Here is an 18,430-nt window from a genome sequence, read left to right as displayed (position 1 = left end):
TGGCGCATCCCAGTTGTGATTTATCTCTCCTCTTTGTTTATGTCTATTTGGAAAGAAAATCAAACAGGAAAACTGTTGAGAATTAGAAAAATGCCTGTGTTGTAATTTAGTTAGTGTTTAGGCTGCCACTTCCCCCACTGGTGTAATCTGGTTTAAGATATTGAAACAGACTTCTAAAATGTGTATAAAAATATGTTACTCAGTTAACAGTGGAGACTCTTTGCATTTTGTTAAAGTACGGAGTGTTTTCTATTATTGTTTGTATGAAAAAAACATTGTTGATTTCTGGTTGTTACTGTTATTGCGGGATTTTTTTTTTCACTTGGAAAGTGGCCCTGAGGACCTATTCATTTTTATGACTGATGCTATTTTTTTCTTTAACAATTGCAGGAGGCACTAGACTCCAAACCAAAAATGACACCTTCTTTGCCCCTTTAACCTGACTAACTGACTCAGTCAGACTTTATTGCAAACTCTGAGCTTTTCACATACTGAAACAATTGTGCATGCAGCAGTTTTGCAGGTATTAATAAGGTAAATTTTAGACATAACTGCAGATGTATCAAATAGCACATATTTGTGAATCAGAAAGAAATTGATGCAGGATTCTTTTTTATTTTTTTACAAACAGAAATAAAAAAAAGTGACATAAATTTGTATTCAGACCCTTTTCCCTTATGCCCTTTAAATAAAAGTGGAGAAATTTAATCATGGTTAATCATGATTGATTATAAAACAAAATCCCAAGCTTTGAACATCTCACTGAACACTGGTCAATCCATCATGCTGACTGTAAAGACTGGTAAAGAGAATCCCAATATTGATAAGAAGTCATAAGAAGCCTGTTTCCAGTTTGCAACAATCCATGTAGGGGGCCAAGGAGAATGAGACCAAAACTGAACTTTCTGATCTACATGCAAAATTTTATGTACATAGAAAAACTGACACTGCACATTACCATGATCATACCATTCCCTCAATGAAACATGGTGGTGGCCTCATCATGGTGTGTGGATGTTATCTTCGGCAGGGACAAGAATGGGAAGCTGATGGGAAGGTGGATGGAGCCAAACACAGGGCAATCCTGAAAGAAATCCTGTTAGAGGCAAAAAGCCTGAGAGGTTCACCGTCCACCAGGAGAGCGACTCTAAACATACAGCCAAAGTTACAATGAAATAGTTTGGATGAAAGAATATTCTTGTTAGAAGGGCCTGGTCAAAGTTGAGACCCAAATGCAATTATGAATGTTTCCTAAGACTTGAAAATTGCTAATTGCAAATGCCCTCCATCTAATCTGAGCAGGCCTGAGTTATTTTACGGAGCAATTTTTAATTTGTAGATTTGCAAAGCTGGTAAAATCCTACTTTTTCAAGGTATTCACTCAGGTGGCACAATACAAATGCACACCACAATGATCAGATTTTGATTTATTAAAAAATAAAACCAACAGTCAATTTTAAATAAACCTTAGGTTTTCAATAGTCCTGATAAACATTCAAAATGCTAAAGTTAGAAATGTTTTTGACTGCCGGGAAAGGAACTGATTAAATTCTTAATAACTTTACAGTTATCTTCATCTCTCCTGCTATCTCTCTCTTTTTGACCTTTGTAATGGTGGGTAGCACTCGCTTTAGAGTTAGACTTGTTTTGTGTCCTGGGTGCAAATTGACTTTACATAAGATGTGAGAGAGCCCCCTTGTGTTTAGGGCAAAAGGTGCAGCTTTAAGGGGTGGTTGATATGTTAGTAATAAAGGATTAAAAAAATTACATGTTCATATCATCATATCAACATCTGATAACTGTGGTGCATTTTTAACAACAATAACAAAAAAATCAAACATTCTGTATACAAGTTAAATTGCAGAAATAAAAATTCTTGACTGGTAACTGTAAATAGGTTGAGGTATATTTTTTATTCACATTTGATTACACAATTGGCATTCACATTTGCTGCTCCATCAGTGAAAACAATTATCCATTAAATTTCATTATAGGCGAGTAATACTGGGGTACACACACTTGACATTTATTAGTTAAATAAGCAGCCACATCCACATGACAGAGCAGGAAAAATCAGTGGTATCACTGTTTTGTCTCTTTTTTCCTTGTAGACTCCCAGGCCCCTGAACATCATCAAGCAAAACAATGGTGAGCAAATCATCCGACGGCGAACCCGAAAACGCCTCAATCCCGATACATTATCGTCTGAGAACCCAGCCCCAAAGCAGCAGCGAATCACCAGTGAGGAGCGCCTGAACGGCGAGGAGTCAGACAGCAGGAGCTGTCCATCAGTGAAAAACCAGCAGCCTTCCCCACGCTCACGCTCTCCGCGGTCCACTCAAGCCTTTTTAGCCAATCAGACGCTAGAGATCCACAGGCGCATGCCTCCCCTCCTCCTTCCCTCTCACCCCACCTCAGCCATGGTGGCCGAGAGCAATGGGGGCATCGCAGATGGGGGATTAACGTCAAAACTAGAAGCGGGGAAAGGAGGAGGATCAGAGAGAGGAAGTCCGATTGAAAAGTACATGCGTCCATCTAAACCCTCTAGTTACTCCCCTCCAGGTTCGCCGATAGAAAAATATCAATATCCACTTTTCCCATTACCTCTTCCTTTGACCCTGTCACCTGATTTGACACCTGAAACTGATTGGCTCAGATTCTGGACCAAGTATAAGATGGCAGCCACCTCTGGGGTCCCTGGTAGCATCAGTAATCTGAGCAGCCCTGGTGGGCTGGCAACCAACTCCCACCAACTCGGAACCATGGTGACCCCTGTACAGTATCACCAGCAAAGCTACACGGTGCCTTACTGTGCTTCCCCTTACTCCCCTCTCCCACCTCCTCCAGCCCCTGTTCACTACCCCCCTCCTCCTCATCACGCTCAAACCTCATCCTCAGCGTCACCGGAGAACAACACTCCTTTGGATCTCGCAATAAGACAACGAGATTCGAACACCACAAACACGCATGTGTCAAATGGTTCTGAAAGGAAAAGGCAGGAGTCACCCCAGAGCGAGACATCGATGAGAAACTGGAAACGTGAGAAGGAGGGCGAAGAGATGGAGGAGGAAGGAAATTGTAAGTCAAACTGCTCAAAGGTGGATGCGGCCACCCAGGACGACATCGCAAACCGCTGCACTCACTGCGGCATCTACTTCCTGGATGAGGTCATGTACGCTCTGCACATGAGCTGCCATGGCGACAAGGAACCATACCAGTGCGGGTTTTGCCTCCACGTATGCTCGGACCGCTATGACTTCACCACTCACATACAGAGGGGCTTACACAAAACACTGCCACCACCACAGCAGCAGCAGAAGGGTCACGCACCAGACGGCGAAACTCTGCATGTAACGGCAGCATCTGAGTGTCGAAGCCTGACAGCTGGGCAGAAAGCTGGAGGAATCACAAGCAAAGATGATGAAGTCATGAGAACAGGTCATGATGACCAAGAAAAGGAAGATACAGACAGTGAAAGTATACCAGAGGCTGAAGAAGAGCAAGAAAGAAGTAAGGAATTATGTGGGAAAATAGTGTTGGATGATCAAAGATCTACAGAGTTCACAACTTTGGCAGAGTCTAAGAAGTTAGACGGGCTCACCGATGGAAATTAAACAACTCACACAAAACTTTAATAACTTGTTATTGGAGTATTAGGCGCTATGCTTGCTATGAGGTTTGCTCATTTCCTAATGGGTATACCTTAGAAAGCACTGCCAGTGTCAAAGGCCCAGAGAAAATCATTGCAGGACCCAGGTGAACTACAGCCAGGGCTGTAGGGAGAAACAGCCTGAATCCTTCGCTGAGTTACAACTTACCTGACAGCTTTGTGGCAGGGAGTGAGCAGGGTGCTGGCATACAGCTGAAATCACCTTTCAGAAACAGCCGATCTGTGCACCTTCATACAGGAGGATTGGAGGCTGAACTAACATAGCCATTAAAATACAAGAGAAGTATAACACTTGAACTTTGCTGCATTGATTTCATTTGCTGCATTCACCATTTTTATTTCAGCACAACCAGATCTGATCTGGTTAGGACTGCTGCACTCTTGCCCAGAACGTGTATTTTTTCCTCTCAAATGGATTAAAAACCAAAAAAAAAAAAAACTTTTTTTGAGATTTTCAAACTGGTTTGCTTGAAACCAGCTAGGGCTCGTTTGTGGTTCAGTTGGTACGGATTTGATCAGTTTCTTTCACTTTATCCCATGCTGTTTCTCAAACTGATCCTGGATCAATGCAAAATCAAGACAGTGGCTGAAGACCATTCCTAACCCTTTTTGAAACTGCTTGAATCCAGGTCAAACTGATATAACTGGTCTAAAGTGTTCTCTTCATCCACTTGGATGAAAAAAAACTAAATAAATGACTTTATTTTTTACCTTCCTCTGTGCCATGATACTAGCTATGTGCCTGGCTGCCTGCCTAAATAGAACAACCATTTATTAACCTGCTTGACATTTACATTTATGATATGAATAATAATAATAATGGTAATAATAAGAAGAACCATGATGGCGTAATTAAACAAAAATGCAATTTGCTACGTTTTCTTATTTGTTGTTTTGTAAAGGTACAAAAAAGGCTTTTTAAAGGACATGGTACTATAAAAATTAGTCTGTTTTAGTTCTTTTGTCTTTGTGCGTTTAATGAGATTTGTTACATTGATAAAAGCCGTTTAACAAAAACAAATGGTACAATAACAGAGGGGGTTGTGTGCGCACGTGTGCATTTGTGTTATTGCATTTACAGTGTGTGTATGTGTGAGGATCGAAGGGTTTTGTCCGTCCCTAAACGGCGATGTAAACATAATGAATGCTAACGCTCAGTTTCTCAGTCCTCAGGGGTCACACGTGCACACCAACCTGCCTTCATCACAGCATCAGTTGTACACGTCAAAGGGTCAGTCGGATAAGTGTTACATCCAGCATGTTACGTCTTGTTTTCCTTTGCTCTTCTATATATGTTCATATTGAGGTAAAGTGTTTGTTGTTTTTTTTTAGGTTTGTAACTTTTAGTTTGTCTACATGTGTGTAAGTCACAAGTGTATTAGAGAGACTTCAGAAATTAGGGAGCAAAACCCAACATTTGTCAAAATGATCAACTGTTTGGGTCAACTGTAAAAACTAGTCTTAAGAGATTCTTGCCTACAGTGTTTTATGTCTTATTGCTCAGAGTTAAATAAGTTACCTTTGTGCAGCATGTTAGCATCTTCATAAATCTGGGTCATCTGTTGCCTTTGTAATGGATGGAAACTTGCATTTTTTTTTTTTACCTTAAATAATACAGAAAACCTTAATAAGAAAATAAGTATAATTAACCTTTTACTTTAAAATTCTGAAGTTTAGAAAAAGTTCTCTTTTTTGTTTTTCCTGAGTCCCCACAAGCATTTTAATGGTGGTTATCTTGCCTGTTGTCAAAACATATAGACTTTTTCAGCCTCGCTGCCTTAGATGCTAGAAAACAAAAGAAAAGAGACTCCTTTGCCGGAAATCAAAGATAGAAAGGAACATGATGAGAATAAGAAAATAAATATTTTTTTATATTTATCCAAAAATGAAAAAAAAAAAAAAAATTCACTTAGTGCCTGCAAACTCGTGCTTTTCTTTTAAAAGACATAAAGTCTTTGGATTTCTCAATAATTGCCACGGGCCGGTTTTGGGCTCAAGGTAAAACACAGGATTAAAACGTTATGACATTCTGTGTCATAACGTTCCCACAGTTTTCTCCAGTTGCATGAATACAAAGTAGCTCAAAGCCTCCCCCACCAGTTTCTGTGAGCTGTCTGTCAGCTGTGTACAGGTACATCTAAATAAGTTATGATTTGGAAAGGTTAATTTATTTTAGCAATCCAAATCAAAAAGTGAAACTCATTACACAAAGAGTGATATAAACATCAGTTTTTTCATTTCTGTTATTTTTGATGATGGCGTTCAGCTAATAAAAACACATAATTCAGTTGCTACACAAATTTGAATATTATGAAACCAAAAAAATTTTATTAAAAGCCAAAAGTTATGATGTGGCCATATTATTTCCTATACAAACAATTGTAAAACTGCTAACTTGACAGGTGTCCATCAGGTCATCATTAACACCCTCCACAGGGAGGGGAGGCTACAAAATGTCTTTCCTCAACAACTAGTCCAGTATCTAAGTATTTTAACTGAAAGTTGGATGGAAAGAAAACATGTGGGAGCAAAAGGTGCACAAGCAATAGGAATAACTGCATGCATGCTAACTGTCTGATTGTGTCATAAACAAAGACAAAGTCAGTAACTTTTTATGGTAGTAAAATACACAGAATGTTATGGCTCATATACCATAGAAGTAACAGCCATCAGTCTTTTAAAGATAATACTGTTTTGAAACAAAGATTTGCAACAAGCGAATCAACTTAGCATCCATGCTGGTGACATACAGGCTAGCAGGCTACAGATAACATGTTTAATTAAGTAGCTGACATCAACTTGTCAGGTTCAGAACTTAAATTTACAAAAAGTATATTGACAGAAAAGATCAAAGTAAATATAATTTATAGTTCAAAGAGGAGTGTTCCCTTCTCTCCAGCAATGTTTGTGAGCTGTCAGTCAGCTGTGTCCTAGATTTAATGACAAAGTCAAACATTTTACTTACTCTCAAAGTAGTGGTAAGGTTTTCCTTTCACTTCAATTTAAAATTGGTACTAGAGATCCGAATAAAGAACTTAGTAAATTAAAAAATCTAGATTTTACAAAACAGCCTGCCGGTCATCTGGTATTTTAGCCTGAAACTGACAATACATTTTATTATAAAACTTACCACGAAATTAAGACCCCAGTCCTTATAAGAGATAGGGTTAGGGTACTGAATTCATAATGTTTTTACTCAAGGTTATTCAGTCATGAGAATCTCCTCCTGGCCCGTGGCAACTGTGTAAAAATGTAAGTAATGTCTAAGAAGACAGAATGTGTATGAAGACATTATTGATACTGGCTACCATGCAACAGGTGTTTGATTCCTTTATAACAGTGTTTTTAGTGTCTGTTCAAACTTTTAATTTTTAGCCTCTAAAGAAGGAATGATGCCTCTCTCTGCAATGATGTACTAACAAACTTGTCGGTTTATTTTTCAAGTATGTACACTACCTTATAGAAATTATGAGCCATACACCTCAGAGAAGAGTTTGCCAGTGTTTTGAGCTTCAGTGACATTACATTTTGTGTAAGTGGTAATTTGTTTAATAACAAATAAGAATACAACTGTGTATAATACCTTCAATGAAATTGGCTTAAAATTATGACCAACACTGAATTTTATGTTGAAACTGAAAGCTATGGTTATCATAGAGAAATTCTTTGAATTGTACAATTTTGACAAGTAATTTATACATTTATGAGACAAGGGAGAATAAAATAATTAGTTAAAGGCTAAAAAATAAATCTTTGCATTCAGAATATTTGTTAAATTTCCTACTATTTGATCTGTAGGTAGATTGGTTAAACCGTTACTAATAAAACAGCTTTGCTTCCAACGTCAAGCTGCAGGCTGTTGGTACGATATAATTACTGAGATAGTTAAAGCCTGGGCTCAGAAGCCCTTTATTATCCTGTTGCCCATATCAAAAGTGAAGACATTTTATCTCATTTTGCTGCATTATTTAAAATTACCTTTAATCTAAATTGTACTTAGGATGAAAAGTTTGGGTATGTTCAGCAAACTTATATTCTTCAAACTTACATCATTCAAACTTAAATGCCAATATTATTGGCAATATCTCGTCTTATTTTTTATTTTGAAGTTAAAACCTTCGATCTGTTAAGGGGCTTCTAGTATGTAAAAAATGTTTACATCCTTATTTGTAGCAAAACAAAACAAACAATGCACTGTTTTCCAAGACAATAAAGGAATGGATGGTAGGTGCTGGCTGAGATGGAAGGATAGGGGCATTTGAAGAATCTGTGGGAGAAAATGAAAATGTTTTCTTTGGTTTGTTCTTTAACTGTATTTCAGCATTAAGTCTATCGTTTTCATGTATTGATTTGAATGTAGGTGTCACTGTACATCTCAGTCCTCGGCTTATCATCTGTTCTATAACCTTCCCTCTCTCACGTTTTTCAAGGTTTTCAGTCAGAGACTCATGCTGTGTTCAAAATGTTCACTCATTTACTGACTGACTCATGCTTAGTTTAACTGGAAAAATAAAGATTTCATACCTTTATAGTTTTGGCTTTTGAGTACCAGATTTCTGGGTACAAAATAGAGTAGTTTCCTACTGACCACACATCACTTCATATCCACCTGATGAGTATTTTATACCTGTATTGACAGATAGGCTGTCTATCAATAGATCATAAAGACATTTTCAAAATTTTTGCCTATGTTAAAATGTACAAAGCAGTATTTTTATTATTAACTTATTGTATGAATATTTATCGCCATAACTACACAAAACGACCAACCCTGCAAAAGAAAAATATTAAGCCATCTTTAATATATTTATTGCATACTGACAACATTTTGAAAATGTGTAAGTTTACGTATAAGTAAATAACTAAATCCACCGACTCACGATGACAAGGAGACACACCCTTTAAAGTTGAGAAATCTGGTGAATTACTGTTGATGTTCAACAAGTCTGAACAGCACAGTAATTAGCTGTAGGCGTTAACATGAAGCCAGCTGTTACAGTTAGTAGGATAACGTTAGACTTAAGCTAATCATTGGTGTTAGCATGCTAACATTAATCTTGAACCATTACTTTTAGCATGCTAACATTAGTGCTGACACAGCCATTAGCACTAGTAGTCTAACATTAGTGTTGACATAATCATTCGTGTTAGCATGCTAACATTAGTGTTGAACTAACCATTGGTGTTATCATATTAACTTTAATGTTGGCCCAACAATGGTTGGGCCAAGATTAAAGTTAACTAATGTTATGGCATGCTATCATCGTAAGTGAACTATCATTAGTAAAAGCATGCAAATGATTTGTTTTGGCCACACTCCATAGCAATACATTTTTTTAAATAGTTTTTTTCCTTAATCTAGTGACTGGTCCTGGATTCGGGATTCGAATTTTACGTTAATGACCTAAAAGCCTCCGTATATGAAGCGCAAGATATACTGCAATGCCGCGCGGCTCCCCATAAATGTTTATTTTACTAATCAGGTGTACTTCCCTATTACTGTCTTGAATAAAATCTAGTTCACAAGTAGTGCTCTTTAAAATGACGTACTTAGAATGAACTATAGTGAAAGAGTGGGCAATTTGAACACAGAAATACCTACTCAAGATTTTACATGCTGACCTATCTAGTTAATTTAAGCATTTTATAGATGACCTGAATAGGGCTCTGGTTGGTTCAAAGCTAAATGCTGGATTTTGTAGTAAATGTTAAGATGGTTTATATCAAGGGGACTGACATTAAACAGGGATACAGCATAAGCTTTTAGCTGTAAGATTTTATTTTAAATATCTTTTATGGGATTCTTAGAAACCTAGAGGGGAATGAATTTTTGTGTTGTTTTTGCTAAATTCACATTTGAAATGTCATTTTGATGAACCAGTAAGATTTCCAAGTGGGCTGGGGAAAAATAAGAAATATTATGCCAAGATGTCTCAGTGTCTTAGCTTTTGAAGGAAAATCTTTTCTCTGTTTCTGAGTTGAAAGCAAAAAGGAACAGCCTTGATAGCAAAATCTTTGTTCTTTTGAGTTTGTAAATGCCCCGAAGAACCTAGTCCCATCTGACAATGTGCTTTTTCTTTTACCAGATTTTTGACAATGTCACATTCATTTGAAACTACTAAAGTGTGTCTTTATGAATCTAGGGATTTTCAATTTTAGATCATGGTAACGATTATGCAATTATGCTTTTACAAAAGACCGGGGTCTGAGGAACACATGGCCTTGTTTTACTTCAGTGATGATTGTATGTTTGTAGGTTTGATGGCATTTCAAATCAAATCAGCGTTTACATTGGGAGGCCTTATCACATGTTTTGTCTCTGTCAGAATGTGTCCTAGGAAGTGATGCTGTTGCTTGCACTCCATTTATGTTCTTATTGCCAAGGAAGGGACAACACACACATAGGTACATAGTGAGTGTAGATTTTGGGGTGAACAGTGTTAGCCAAGGCTAGTTTAATACTGGCTGACAATACACACACACAGACACACACACACAAACACTCACACACAGTACGTTTTTATGTTTAATCAGTATATTATTGTAGAAGTTTGTCTCTTCTATGTTGAATGGCTTTTGTAGGGAAGTTTATTTGTTTATTTCTAGGTTATGTTCTCTCTCATGTTGTATTTTATTCAATACCTTTCTGTACATTATTGTTTTTAGTTTTGTTTCATGCAAAAAAGATATTTCAGCAACATATTTTGACAGCCAAGAAAAGTTTGTTACACAGCTAAACTTGAAGAATAGTGATGACTATGATGATGATGATAATAATAAATAATAAAAGTTATAACAAACATTCTCAAAACAAACACTGTGTGTTTTATTTCCAAGTGGTCGCTTAATTAAGTGTTTTTGCAAAACCTTTCTAGCAAGATTAAGCATTTTTGAAATGTATAAAGCATGGGGAAACCCCCAGGTTAGAAACCCGGGGGACATCTTTCTATAAGCATAATGCTCATAAAGGATTTTATTCCAAGTCTGCATACTAGCCTCCCAATGTGTATGCAGCTACTACACCTTATTTTTTATCATCTGCTGTTTGATGCCACCTGCCTGTTTTTATTGCTTTTTAAGCCTTCTCGTGATACCAGTATCCATGTTTTTGTATTTTTCATTTAGCTAGAAATTAATCACAGTGTAGGAACATGTTCCCAAAGCATGATTACATATTACTTTAGTGATTGAATATGTTTCAATCGCTGATCTACAAAGGACAAGGTTTCTGCATATTGAGTCATCTTGCAGTGTTGGCTTCAATGACATTTAGTATGAACGTTGCTTTGGTATATTTGTATTTGGATTGTGACTTTAAACTTTTCTAAGTATAAATCAGATATTTCCATGCATTCAAATGGCACTAGGGAAAAAACTGGGTCACCTTTTCCAAAATCTATCATGGTCTTCAGGTTTACTCATACGGGGCTGTCCCACTATTTCTCAACTTTTTTTTTTTCGTGGGTCAAATCTAGTATAAAGATTGTTGTCAAACATCCATGATTATAAATGTTACTGCTAATTGGCTGCTACTGTGTTAGGGCAGAGTAAGCTATTTTTGTTGTGACATCTCTGTATCATAATTCCATTTCCAATTCATATTGTCAGGCAAATTTTTAATGCTAGATACACAGTCCGTGAGGCCCAGAAGAAATATAAGGCCAAGCTCCTTGCCATTTCAACCCCTCCAAGAATTTGGTATGCTGCGGTGAGTGAATGATCACCAGACAGATATATGTATATGTGTACACCGTAGAATAAAATAAAGGCCTTGATGCACTGCTTCCGATATTTTTTTCTCTGTCTTCACAAAAATGCATCCATGTAGTCTATGGGATGAACTCAGACTTACTCTCACAATCCAAAAACATGACTGTTAGGTTAATTGGTCTCTCTCAATTGCCCTTTCGGAGTGAATGTGTGTGTACATGGTTGTTCGTCCTGTGTGTCGCTGTGTTGCCCTGCGATGGACTGGCGACTTGTCCAGGATGTACCTCGCCTCTTGCCCGTAGATTGTTGGAGATGGGCACCAGCACCCATCTGTCAAATGGATGAACGGATGGATGGCTGGAGAAAATGAAATGCAGAGAACTGCACAACACGGTCAGGTGAGCACACTGGCAGAGACAACGAGCTGATGCCGCCCTCCAGGTTCCAGCTCCTTATGAAGCTCTGGTGATTGGGGTCAAATGAGAAACACCTGTTGCAGCTGCACCTGTCAGCCATACCCTGCAGGAGAGAGAAAACACAGCACAAACACAAAACCTGCACGCAGCCACTGTGGGAAAGAACCATGACATGATGTCGTAAATTGTTCATGTAGGCAGACCTCATTTAATACTAAAGACTATTCCAGAGCTTTGGTGCAGCAGCTGTAAAGTTCCTTGCTAAAGAAAAATGTACAGTATGAAACCAGATGTTTACATAAAAAAAACAAAGAGAACCTGTTTTTTACTCATTTTCTGACATTATCTCAGACTAAACTTTACTTGTTTTAGGTCAGTTTAGATTACCCAAATAATTTCTACTTGCTAAAGGCCAGATGATGAACATGTTTGTCTTTCTTTAAATTGAGAAGTTTACATATCCCTGGGATTTACCAGAATTGCATTTTGAACTGTATGACTTTAATCAAACTTTTTGGATATCCTTGCATAAGCCTCCCACAACAGTTTGCCGGAATTTAGGCCGTTTCCTCATGACAGAACTGATGTAGCTAAGTCTTGCTTGCACACAACTTTTCGGTTCTGCCCTCAAAATTACTGTGGGAGTGAGATTAGGACTTTGGGATGGTCGCTTCAGAAAATTAACTTCATTGTCTTGTAACAAACTTGGAGCTTAAGGTCATTGTCAACTTGGAAGAACCATTTGCATCCAAGCTTTATCTTCCTGGCTAATCTCTCTAGATGTTGCTTCAATATTTTCACAAAATGTTCTTTTCTTATGACGCCCTCTATTCTGTGAAGTGAACCTGTCCCTCCTGCAGCAAAACGACAACATGATGCTGCCACCCTGGTACTCCACAGTTGGGTAGTGTTTTTAGAGTTGCGAGCATCCCTCATTTCCCCCCTAAATGTAACAATGATCATCATAGCCTAACACTTGAATTTTATTTCATCAGACTACATGACATGTCTTCTAAATGTAAAGTTTTCTTCCTATGTGCATTTTGCAAACTATAATCTGGCTTTTTTGTTCCATTCTTAGTAATGGAGTGGCTGGTAAAGGACTCGTTTCACTGTAGATAATGATTCACTTTCACCATCTTCAGCCTAGTGTGAGGATACTATGTCTTTTGCTTTTGTTCTAGGGTTGATGTGCACATTGCTCATCAAACCATGTTCACCCCTGGGACATAGAATGCTTGCTGAAATCCATGATTGCTTGACATTCCCATGGTGTTTATACTTGCATTTAACTGTCTCAATAGATCTGGCATCTGGAAATTGCACCTAGGGATGAACCCAACATGTGGAGGTCCACAAATCTCTGCTTGGCTTATTTATCTAGATTTTTCCATGATGCCACACAAGGAAGCAGTGTGTGTGTGTGTGTGTGTGAGGTGTAGCTCCATAGGTGAGGCTCTCAATATAAAAGGAAACTGCTTGTCTAATTTAATATTAGACATTAAAGCTGCAGTAGGGAGTTCTGAGAAAACGGTGGTCCCACCACCCTTGCTCTCTGCTGTGTTTACAGCCCTCCCTCCACAACATCGGTAAGCAGGGCCACTGATTATGGCAGACAAACAGCTATGGCACATTCACTGGTAGGGACGAAAGATCAACGATATGCTTTACATTAAATATGTCCTGCCTATACTTTGACTACAGACTTGGTCCTTAAATCATTAGTACAGCACCATTAGCACAGATATTAGCACAGCTGCACCACACTGGCAGTTTTGAACTTAAATGATGGTACGCGCTGTGCAGGGGAGGGGTGTGAGCAGACCATACACGAGCATGATTGACACTGCTAAGATATTCATCCTGGCTCTGATTGGTTGTTTCTGACCAGGAGCAATTTTAATTTCTGCAAATGGTAGTAGGACCACTGGAAGGACCCAGAGGAGCTGGGTTGTTTCACAGATCATCTTTCTCATATTGTACTTTTAGAACATAGTGACAGTTTTAACAAAAATGTAAAAAATACATTTTAGCAAAAGTTACCTACTGAACCTTTAAGGGAAAAATAAACCTTTCTATGCAGGTACATGAATGTTTGGTTTCAACCTTACATTTATGAAATATCCAGCGTAGGGCCTGAGTTGCGATTTTCAAGTTACAGAATAGTTCTTACAAGGCTCTCCTTGGATCAGGAACTTTGACAAACTTAATCAACACAGTGACACTATCTTTTAAAAGACAAAAAGCTTCTAATCTTTGGGTAACATTATATATAGCATTATCATTTTATCTTTGCAGCTATAAAACGAACATTGATCAGGGTTGATTAACTCCGCCTTTGAACTTGCAAGGAAATTATGTAGCAGCATGATTCCATTTATATCTGTGTGTTGGTGCGTGTGTTGAAAGTGTACAACTGTGAGATGATTGGCCACAAAAAATCTGCTTCAGACTGGAATACTAAACACCCCGATTTCTGACGAAGAGGTCAGCACACAGGCACATGCAGCAGCACACAATTATTAACCTACTCAACCAAAAAAAAAAGACCCAATAAATGAATAAACGTGGCGTAAAATGATTGTAAAACCAAATGTTTTTACCATGTATGGATAGTAAGCACCAGATAAAGGATGCACAGATTGAATGTTGACATTTTCTAAGTGTGATGCCTGCATATCTTCCCTGTGTTTGGTGTTAGCCTCTGACGGTGAGCCTGTCAGGCTGCCTGACTCCCTGTTTAAACATCCCACCAACAGCGTTTCTGTTTATCGTAATTCATGTTTATGTATGAGTTACTAACACCGATGACAGGGAGGTTTGACTGTGTGTCTGCATGTGAGAGAGCCGCAGGCAAACATTGTGTGTGTTGCTGCGCAGGGACACGTATAATGAAACACTGCCATAGTGGATGTCATGTTTTCATAAGTCTTGATTGAGCTGTAACCTGCTAGCTGACATTTTGCAACAGTTCAGATTTCATATTCTGACGAACGGGTAACAGACGGCTGCATGGAGAAAATTGACAATGGATGCAATGTATGTGGCTATAGTCATTGCACCCTGGAAAAATAACTGTTCAAATAAATCATTAAATACCGCAAATGTTTAGGATGTTCATGCCCATGATGAGTGTTTGGAAACCTCTGACCACAATTATAGTACTCAACCTTTGATGTGCTATAAAAATGTGCATCGGTTGTTGACATAAAGTGCCTTAAATAAAAACAGTCAGTCATTTTCTATACTGCTTCTTCCATAGTGGGTCACAGGGAAGCTGGTGCCTATCTCCAGCAGTCTATGGGCGGGAGGCAGGGTACACCCTGGACAGGTCGCCAGTCCATTGCTGGGCAACACACAAACAACCATGCACACCCTCATTCACACACCTAAGGGCAATTTAGAGAGACCAATTAACCTAACAGGCATGTTTTTGGACTGTGGGAGGAAGCCGTAGTACCTGGTGAAAACCAACGCATGCACGGGGGAGAACATGCAAACTCCAAGCAGAAAGACAATAGTGCTACCAACTACAACACCGTGCAGCCCAAAACAAGCCAGAGTTTTACTGCAGCATCAACTGTGAGGCAAGCTTTTGAATATCGCTCCTTGATTCCCTGGAACCTGGGTTATATTACTTGACAGATTGATAAGAGTGGAACTAACAAGAATAAAACAAATGGCGGACCAAACAGAATGAACTATCATCCTTGTAGAAATTTAAATTCAATTTAAATTCAGTTTTGTTAAATTGTGTAGCACCAAGGCAGAACAAATGCAGTCTCACTTTGCAAAACAAACATCCAACTGATTCAAAGAAATACATGATACACTCAATTCAATCATGTAGACAAATTCAAAGTCAATTACACTCATTCCAATTCAACTCTAGTGATAAATGGGTACAGCCAAGTTCAGTTGGTTATACCAATTTAGAAAAGGTTTTCTATCCACGGAAAGCCAGCAAGCTGCATCGAGTGAATGACTTTGTACCTTTACAGCTATCCCTCAAACCATGCATTCATGTTGTGACAGTGCAAGATTTGATGTTAAACTGTAAGATTAGCAAGGCTGCTGTTGTTTGTTGTTGATTTGGGGTTTTTTGGTTTTTGGTTTCGGGGTTTTTCCTTATGTTTTTCCCTGTTCAAGTTTTGAATCATGTTTCTGTTTGTTTTTCTGGTCATGCTTTTGTTTTATCGTCTTGTTCATGTTTTGTCAAGTTTGGTTTTCGGATCTGGTTATGCTTCTGTTTCATGTTTTTCTAGTTTGTGTTCAAGAGTCTCTGTTTTGCTCCAGTCACGTTGTGTTCTGTTAATTAAGTTTATTCGATTCACCTGCTTCAAATTAATCTGTCTCCTTGCTCCGCCTGGTTTTCACGCCATATATTCACACCTGTTCTGTTAGTCGTCGCGGAAACATTTCTCATATCATGTCTTGTTTTCAAACCAAGTCTTGTTTTTTTGATCATGCCATGCCTGACTTGCCTGCCTGTTTGTTTCGTTCCTGCCTCCTGCTGAGTGTGAGTTTTCGTAATTAAACCTTTTTTTTTTCACTTACCATCACGCTGCCTGCTCGTCTGCATTGTGGGGTCCAATATCAAGTAAACCGTGACAGAATGTTTCTGCCAAACACGGACCTCGCGGAGGAGCATCAGGCTATCTCCATTGACCTCCTTACTTTCCTGTCTCGGGAGGCGGAGAAGTCGTTGCGCCGTACTGCGGGGCTGTCTGTGCCGCAGTCGGCTTATGATGGATCCAAGTTGGCGATTCCAGTTCCGGGGACAGGTCCCCTTCGTCGCCGTTCTCCGCCGGCTCCCTTGGTTGTGTGCTCTGGTCCGGCAGTGGGGCCCGCGTCCTCCTCCAGCCGCAAGAAACGCCGACGTGCAGGGGTTCCTAGCCAGTCGGCTGGCGAGGAGGTAGTTTCCCAGCCAGCCTACGTGAGGGCTGCAGCAAGTGAGCCCGCATCTTCGCCTTCCACAGCACTGTCTCCCAGGCTCGCTGCACCTCCGCCCATGCCGTCTGCACTCGCTCCAGCCCGGTGTTCTGGGGCAACACCTGCCGAGCTGGAGCAGTGCTTGAGATTCACTGCAAGCCAAATAAAGATCCTCAGGACGACTGGTCTCCTGTATTCCTCTCCTGAGCTGATGGAGAGGATTAGGCAGATAGAGATGGAGTATGAAACCGCAGTAAGGTTGTTTTACTGCCATCCTCCTTCATCCACACCAAGCCACAGGAGTGCTGCTGCAGAGCAGCCCACATCAGGTCTCCAGAGCGCTGCTGCAGAGCAGCCCACGTCAGGTCTCCAGAGCGCTGCTGCAGAGGAGCCCACGTCAGGTCTCCAGAGCGCTGTTGCAGAGCAGCCCACGTCAGGTCTCCACAGGGCTGCTGTAGAGCAGCCTGACTCCAGGCCAGACACACCACAGCCTGACTCCAGGCCAGACACATCACAGCCTGACTCCAGGCCAGACACATCACAGCCTGACTCCAGGCCAGACACACCACAGCCTGGGATGACGCCTGACCCTAAGTCAGCCTCAACCCCCTCCACACGGCGCAGAGGACGTCGTAAGAGGGACGCCCCGGCTCAAGTTATCGGGGGCCCCGGCGACGCCTCTGCTCACGCCTCTGAGGGTCTCGGCGACGCCTCAGCCTCTGCTCACGCCACTGAGGGTCTCGGCGACGCCTCAGCCTCTGCTCACGCCACTGAGGGTCCGGTCGACGCCTCAGCCTCTGCTCACGCCACTGAGGGTCCGGTCGACGCCTCAGCCTCTGCTCACGCCACTGAGGGTCTCGGCGACGCCTCAGCCTCTGCTCACGCCACTGAGGGTCCGGTCGACGCCTCAGCCTCTGCTCACGCCACTGAGGGTCCGGCCTCAGCCTCAGCCTCTGCTCATGCCACTGAGGGTCCGGCCGACGCCTCAGCCCCTGCACACGCCACTGAGGATCCCGTCGACGCCTCAGCTCCTGTTCCTAGTCTGCAGGGGTTCGAGGAGGAAGCACCGCTTAACCCTGTTCTTGAGGGGTTTAAGGAACGTTTTGTCCTCGTTCTGGCCTTTGAACCCAGATCTGAGGGTTCGCCAGGCTCTGCTTCAACCTCTGAGGGTTCGCCAGGCTCCACGCCTCCGGAGTTCCACAGAGTTTCTGTGAGGTCCTCTACTCTGCTCAGTCGGCCTCTTCATCTACCTGCAGTTTCCCATCGCAGGCCGCCACGGTCTCTACACTTCTGTCGGCCTCCACGTCTTTGGTGCAGGTCTGGTCACCCGCCTGAACTCTGTTCCTGCTGGGGACGACCTCCTGGTCGCCCGCCTGAACTCTGTTTCTGTTTAATTTCCTGGTCATGCTTTTGTTTTGTCATCTTGTTCATGTTTTGTCAAGTTTGGTTTTCGGATCTGGTTATGCTTTTGCTTCATGTTTTTCTAGTTTGTGTTCAAGAGTGTCTGTTTTGCTCCAGTCACGTTTTGTTCTGTTAATTAAGTTTATTCGGTTCACCTGCTTCAAATTAATCTGTCTCCTTGATCTGCCTGGTTTTCACGCCATATATTCATACCTGTTCTGTTAGTCGTCGCGGAAACATTTCTCATGCACATGTCTTGTTTTCAAACCAAGTCTTGTTTTTTTGATCATGCCATGCCATG

General features: G+C 40.6%; 1 protein-coding gene across 5 annotated transcripts in view; it reads left to right on the top strand.

The window, feature by feature from the left end:
- The window catches only part of trps1 (trichorhinophalangeal syndrome I), a 151,349-nt gene extending 140,864 nt beyond the window's left edge, over positions 1-10,485 (top strand). For all 5 annotated transcript variants that reach the window (XM_047383456.1, XM_047383455.1, XM_047383454.1 and 2 more), the window contains one exon: positions 2,112-10,485. In XM_047383456.1, the coding sequence (XP_047239412.1) occupies positions 2,112-3,614 (1,503 nt within the window). In that variant the 3' untranslated portion in view covers positions 3,615-10,485. The remainder of the gene's footprint in view (positions 1-2,111) is intronic.
- The last annotated feature ends 7,945 nt before the right edge of the window (positions 10,486-18,430 follow it).

This window comes from Girardinichthys multiradiatus, chromosome 13 (assembly GCF_021462225.1).
Source record: "Girardinichthys multiradiatus isolate DD_20200921_A chromosome 13, DD_fGirMul_XY1, whole genome shotgun sequence".
In the NCBI taxonomy this organism is placed as follows: domain Eukaryota; kingdom Metazoa; phylum Chordata; class Actinopteri; order Cyprinodontiformes; family Goodeidae; genus Girardinichthys; species Girardinichthys multiradiatus.
This window is presented reverse-complemented; position numbering and strand designations above follow the sequence as displayed.